This window comes from Cyprinodon variegatus, unplaced genomic scaffold, assembly GCF_000732505.1.
Source record: "Cyprinodon variegatus isolate N-32 unplaced genomic scaffold, C_variegatus-1.0 Scaffold935, whole genome shotgun sequence".
Taxonomy (NCBI): Eukaryota; Metazoa; Chordata; class Actinopteri; order Cyprinodontiformes; family Cyprinodontidae; genus Cyprinodon; species Cyprinodon variegatus.
Window position 1 is genome coordinate 7,675 of NW_015151388.1, and position 7,088 is coordinate 14,762.

The window sequence follows — 7,088 nt, forward strand, 5'->3', positions numbered from 1 at the left end:
AGTAAAAACTGTATCTTTCCAGTATTGGGTTCAATAACTGCCTTATTTGTTCTGTTAGGAAGTACCGAGTTGTATTTGTCCCTTTTCTCTCATTTCCCTTTTCATGGTCTGCTCCTCAACTTCCTTTTAAAATTTGGGGATGTTAATGAAACATTACTTTAGCTTTTCATATTTTAATTAGCTGCCCTGGTTGTAAAGGCTGCTATGGTTATGCCTTATAACAAATGTCCTCAAAATAAAAGGTATGAGAAAATCCCTGCACTGTATCATTGGTAATTTTGTGTGTGACCATATAATCTTTCAACTAGCAGACGAACCTTTTTGCTTTAGCCCAGTGACCTAGTATGCTGGATAAAGCAGTGCAATTCTATCGAAACCCCAGAAATGTTTGTTGTTTCAATTAAGATATTGGAAGTGGCTTTTTATTGCCTGGTTCGTGGGAGGAGCTTTTCATAGGGTTTTATTCTTTTTGATTTCCTACATTTCTCATCAATGTACTGCCATGTTCTGTAAGATCAATAAAATATGTGATATCTTTCTGCTCATTCCATCCATCCATATTCTGACACACTTTATTCCGAATGGGGTTGCGAGAGGTGCTGGTGCCTAACTCCAGCTGTCTACGGGCGAGGGGTGGGGTACACCCTGGGCAGGTCACCAGTCCATCGCAGGCAACACAAGATTACATGTTGCATAACAACTGCATCCAATACCAAAGGAGAAAAATATTTGAAAAAGAAACTTTGATTTACAAAAGGAGGAACTTAAGTTGTTTTAAAAAGAATATGTAGGAATAAAAATATCAGAGCTACTCCAACATGTAGATCAACAAAATCAAAATAGATTTTTTTAAATAAATACATTTCAGTTTTGATACATAAAAATAGGTTTGTCTAATAATAGTTTTAAACATTGCCTGTTTGCTTACCAGGGGCAGCAGTGAAGTAGTTAATAGCAGACTGGAACCCTAGCATCTTACAGATCACTCTTCCATCCAGAAGGTCAAACGAGTCATCGCAGATAGTACCCCAATCATTATTATGCATGACTTCCACTCTTCCTCTGTTTCTCCCAGGTACTAGACGCACATTCACTGTAGTGGGAGAAAGTTTTAAGAAAGATTTAGTCCTATGCATCTTATTAGCGCTACTAACAACTACCATGAAAACATATTAAAACTCTTCCCGGAATAATGGACAATATGTACCCACTATACCCTCCGTGTCACAGTAACTTTGCAGTTTTACCAATTTTCTCCAACTGTACGTCCCTCCATCCATCTCCTTCCGCTTATTTAGTGTCAGGTCACGGGTAGTAGCGGCGCTAGTAGGGAGGCCCACAATTCCCTTTCCCCAAACTTTTTGAGCCAGCTCCTCAGGGATCCCACTGTGTTCCCAGCTGAGAAACAATCCCTCCAGCATGTCCTGGGTCTTCCTCTGGGTCTCTTCCCGGTGGGAAATGCCAGCTCACCTGTCTCCTTTCAATTTGGCTGCATTTTGAGTCTTTGTACTATTGAGCTTCTCACTGTACTCATATAACTCATTTCGCCACTTGTATCTGGTGATCTTGCTCTGCGGGACATTACCTAAATTTCATGATTATCAATAGGGGAAGGAACGTAGGTCGTCCGATAAACTGAGAGCTTTACCTTTTGACTTTCGCTTTACCACAACAGACGGCTACAGTGCCTGCTTGACTGTAGATGGAGTACTAATCCGTCTGTCGATCTCCCACTCCGTCTTTACCTTATTCAACATTATATATATATATATATATATATATATATATATATATATATATATATATATATATATATAATATATTTTATATATACTGAATATATATTATTTTATTATATATATAAATATATATATATATATAAATTATTCCCAGCCGCTTCAAATTCAGCTGCAAACCCTTCCAGACAGAGCAATATATCACGGCCTAAAGAAGCCAACAGGACCATTTCATTGGCAAAGAACAGAGATAAGATCCTAGGGCCACCAAAACGGATCCCCTAAACACCTTGCAAGCTCTGCAAAATTCTGTCCATAAATGTTATGATCATAACCTTGGCAGAGGCGAATTTGCAAAGAGCAATGCTGACCAAGCTCTGACACCGCTCATACAGGAACCTAGTATTAAAGGGTCTGGGTCTCCATACTCCAGGAGCACCCCCCTGTATCAAGTGTATCCTCCAAGGGATACAGTTTAATGCCTTTAATGCCCATGCTACCAAAATAAACTAACTGTGATTTTTACTATGCCTTCATTTAGGTTACGTAGATCATGAACATTCCAATTAGTTCATATTGTTAAAAAAAAACTATAGAATATTCTTTAAGAACAATTATGCTATCTTTCCAATATATCCACATTATTACAATGCAGCCTTTATGGTCTTCTCTATGCTATGTGTGTTATTTACTTACACTGCATATTTGACTCGCCCTTTTGTCCTTTTAATCCTTGTGGTCCAGGTGGACCTGTGAGAGACAAAGAAAAACAAAGAAATAAGACAAACTTAATTACTTTTTAAGATAACAATCTAAAATATGCCTCGTGAATAAGAACATTTAGATTTGGCTAAACTAACATAAATTCAATTCAATTCAATTCATTTGTATAGCCCCAATTCACAACACAAGTCATCTCAAGGCATTTTACAGTTCAACCAGATCATACAGTCAAATTGATTAAACGTTTTCTAAGGAAAACCAGTTGATTGTATTGACTTGACAAATTCAAGTATAGGTCTTTGTTAAAATTATTGACAGTATGGGATAGATTTGCATCTGATTCAGTTTGATTCAGTTATAGGCCCTTGATTTGATTTATACACATACCTTGGGTTCCATTAGTTCCTGCTGGTCCTCTTGCACCTGTTTATGCAATGCATAACACAGACAATACATTAGAACAATGGTAATAAGACTGTTGAAACTGTTTAAGAAAACATGCAACCATTTTTTTGTCTGCCAGATATAAAATCAGACTCATGCTTCCTTGAGTTAGATACAGGGTAGACCCATTTTATATACAACAGAAAAACATACACGTTTTGCTTGTTTGGAGAGATAAGTTTGGCAGTGAAAACATGACTTCAAAGACATGAGCTGCATTACCACTCAAAACGTGCTAGCAGGTAACAAGTCCAAGAGAGAGGAAAAAAGAGAGAAACCTTTGAGAAAGAAGTCCATTGAAATAACCCTGAAAAATGCCTTTGCTGAGATTACCAAGGTGGTTGCCAAACCAAAAGGTTTCGTCTAAAATGGCAACCATAAAAAACAATCTGTTGGTGGACTGCAGGTATGAATGGCAGATGCAGAAGGGCAAAGCTTTTGACATAGAAGATAAGACAGAAATACCTTATTCACAAGTGATATTAAGAAAACTATATTGTGCATTTGTTACTTCAAGGCTGGACTATTATAATTCTTTAGTCTGTAGTCAAAAGCCTTCAGCTGATCCAGTCCCCTATGTCTTTTGCCACAAAAATTATAATTTTCTAAAGATGTTTGCCAGGAAATTGAAACTTTATTCTTAAGTTTCATAAAATATTTTCCTATTATTACTTTCTTTGGATAACACTGCTGTATTTGGAAGTACCCTCACCAGCCAATCATTCTAACTGGTTATGCCACTGATGCAGTTTCTCTGAAGTTTGTCAAGCTCTGTCAAGCTTCTCTGCATAAGGCTGCGCTGCAGGTGGAGACAAGAAAATGCAGAACCTGAATCTTCCCCTCCGTACACGGTCAGGCAGCAGCTCCTTCACTTTAACATGAAGGGTACAGCCGCTCTAACCTGAAGAAGCTGCCTCAAGCCACAGGAATAGCTTTAGATGGAACAGAACTTTAGTTCGCCCTCACCTGCAAAAGCCTGATATGTTGGTCATAGCTTAAGCGCTCTGATGGAGCAGAAAACCCAGCAGTTTCTGTCAAGGGTTTGTTCCCTATCTGTGGTAGATGAAGTTATAATTAAGACTGGATGAATGGGTATTGTGAGAAGTTTTGAATTTGACTGACCTGACTACATGGCGCATCCATAGATGCAACAATGCTGCTGTGGATGTCATAAATATACAATCCTACTGTACAGCCTTAACTGCTTAAGAAAGATTTTGACCAGAACAGTTTGTGGTCCAAATTGAATATGTCACAAATGTAAAAATCGAAAGTAAAAATGTATAAATGGGATCAAATGCCCCTAGAGCAGGTATGGAAAGCCAAATGTGCCGCATATTTCATAAATTAAAAACTATAAAGATTTCTATTTGTAAATGTAAAAATTTTAATGTTACTAGAGCTGCATGCATTAAAGAATAAATATTGTTTATTACCCTTATTAAATAAATAATTAAATATATTTTACTTATTTAATTACCTATTAAATATGTTAACCCTTAACCCCACAGTGCTCCCTGGGTGCTGCACAATGGCAGCTCAATACTCCCCAAAGGGATGGGTTAAATGCAGAGAGGGCATTTCGTTGCCTTGTACTTGTGACAGAAATGACAATAAAGTTGAATTCTATTTCTCTCAGGCTAAAGGACCTGATAAAGAAGGTTAGCTCAGTTTTGGGAACTCCCAAAGGAACCTCTGGGGATGATTATACAAAGATTTCTTCATAATGTAAGAATTCTTCAATGTAAGAATTCTTCCAAATGTACATTATGATGACCCTTAGCATCCTGTTTATCACCCTATCATAAAACAAATAGTCTGAAGCCTCATCAGAGGAACTAAGGTTGACTTCTACCCTAGATGGATTAATCAGGAAAGGTTTGGTTTGATTTACATTAATGTCAAACAGTGAAGAAATTATGAGTTTTTTAGAAATTGTGTTTATATATATTATATGCAACAATCTGTCCACCTGATGATTTTAATTCTAAATCATGTTAGATGAACAGGAAGTTTAAATAAATTATCACAGGAGGTACTCTTTGATCATATACTTTGGAATTGGAAGAAACTGCTGACCTGGGGGTCCCTGAGGACCAGTACTTCCAGAGTCTCCTTTTTGTCCTTTAAGACCAGGCAGTCCAGGACTTCCTGCAGAAAAAAAAAAGTATTAGCACCTTTTTAACACCGTACACCATGTTTAGGACATATTTTGTAATGATCTCAGATGCAGTATCATTCTATTTTAACTGGGTGGCATTGGTTATTGATCAGCATGCCTTTGGAAAAAACACCCCATTATCCAACGTTTTCTTCTGGTCCACATTTCTTGATCAACTGTGTTTTTCTGGGTGATAATTTGTTGGTTGATTTGATTTTGATATTTCAAAAGTTCACAACATTTACATATTCTCTTAGAAAGGCTTTGACTTGGATCCAGAAAACATCACTTCACTTGTGCTGTTTAATATGTGTCTCAACTGTGTTAATGAAAGATTTTTACATGACAGAGTTACATGCAATGAAGGATGCTGTCAACAAAAACATGTTTTCTTTCTACTGTACTGATGACTTATTGGTCCTGTGGTCAAGTGGTTCTCTCTCAGACATTAATTTGGGAGAGAACTACTGGACCCTTTTTGCTGATACTAAGTGTCAAAGCTCTCTTTCAAATGCTGACTCATTGTTTTGTTTTTTTCTGCTATGCTTATTTTGAAGATAAAGCCACTGAAATACACGCTTTGCGCAAGTATCAACCCCCTTGAACTTTTCTGCCTTTTGCTTCAAACATATACAATTTTAAAGTTTTTGTGAATTAAATGTATTGGATATATTAAACTTTAACAAATAAAAATCTGAAATACTAACTTTGCAAAATGACTCAGCCCTCTTGATTCAACACTTTGTATCACCAACTTTTGCTGCGATTACAGCGGCAAGTAACTTGGGGTGTGTCTCCATCAGTTCTGCCCATCGAGAGAGCGAAAATTTTGACCATTCATCCTTGCAAAACAGCTGGTGCTCAGTGAGGTTGGATGGAGAGCGTTTATGAACAGCAGTCAGAGGTGGGAGACGTGGAGTCAAGTCATCTCCATGTCATGTGTTTGTTCTGCTCAGCCACTGAACCATCCATCCATCCATTTTCTGACACGTTTAATCCCAAGCCGGGTCGTGAGGGGTGCTGGTGCCTATCTCCAGCTGTCTACGGGCGAGAGGCGGAGTACACCCTGGACAGGTCTAAGGAGAATTTAGAGAAGTCAATTAACCTAACAGTCATGTTTTCGGACTGTGGGAGGAAGCCAGAGTACCCGGAGGGAACCCATGCATTCCGGGGCTGGGAATCAAATTTAGAACCTTCTTGCTGCAAGGCCTCAATGCTACCCACTGTGCCACTGAGCAGCCCGCCGATGAACCAGGAGAGTCAAATCTTTACAATTCAATGTTCTTCTTTTATCTGTGGAATACTGCAAAAATTAGAAATATCCTGTCCAGGGTGATGCTAGGAAACTAGTCCATGCATTCGTTACATCAATGCTGGACTATTGTAAGTATTTACTATCAGGAAGCCAACAAATTGTATTTTAAAGCCTTCAGCTGATCCAACATGCTACAGCCAGAGTTCTGAAAATGAAAGAGAGATCATATTTCCCCTATCTAAGCTTCCCTTTATTGGCTTCCTGATAAATGCAGAACAGAATTTTAAATCCTCCTTCTAACATTAAGCTCTAAATAATCAAGCCTAATCTTATATCAGAGATCTTGAATAAAATCTCTTAGATTTTTTATCACTGCTGCTTACCTTTATCAAGGCTGCACTTTAAAAAAGGAAATACTCTAGAGAGCTATACTTAATGGAAATTTCTTTTTAAATAAAGTTATATTATGATTAGTTGCCTGGTGACTAGAGAGGTATGTGGAGGTAGAGTTTTAAACATTCCAGGCCAGTGGAGCAGAATTTCATTCCAGACAGATATTTCTCCTTCACGCTACCTTGGCCCTATTGTTGCTCTACTTATCTATACCTCATCCAAAAATAGTTAGGTTATCCTGAGCTATTTTCTATATATGTGCAGTGATGGCAAAACTACTCACTTTCCGTACTTGAGTAAAAGTACAGATACTGTTAAAAAATACTCTGGTAAAAGTGGAAGTACTGATTAAACTTCTTTACTCAAGTAAAAGTAA

The 7,088-nt window shown here is 37.7% G+C and overlaps 1 protein-coding gene across 1 annotated transcript in view; it reads right to left on the reverse strand.

Annotated features, from left to right (window-relative positions):
* Positions 1–893: 893 nt before the first annotated feature.
* The window catches only part of marco (macrophage receptor with collagenous structure), a 16,705-nt gene continuing 10,510 nt past the window's right edge, over positions 894–7,088 (reverse strand). The window contains exons 9-12 of the mRNA XM_015398441.1: positions 4,983–5,054; positions 2,847–2,882; positions 2,433–2,486; positions 894–1,093 (exon numbers count right to left, since the gene is read on the reverse strand). Of these exons, the coding sequence (XP_015253927.1) occupies positions 906–1,093; positions 2,433–2,486; positions 2,847–2,882; positions 4,983–5,054 (350 nt within the window). The 3' untranslated portion in view covers positions 894–905. The remainder of the gene's footprint in view (positions 1,094–2,432; positions 2,487–2,846; positions 2,883–4,982; positions 5,055–7,088) is intronic.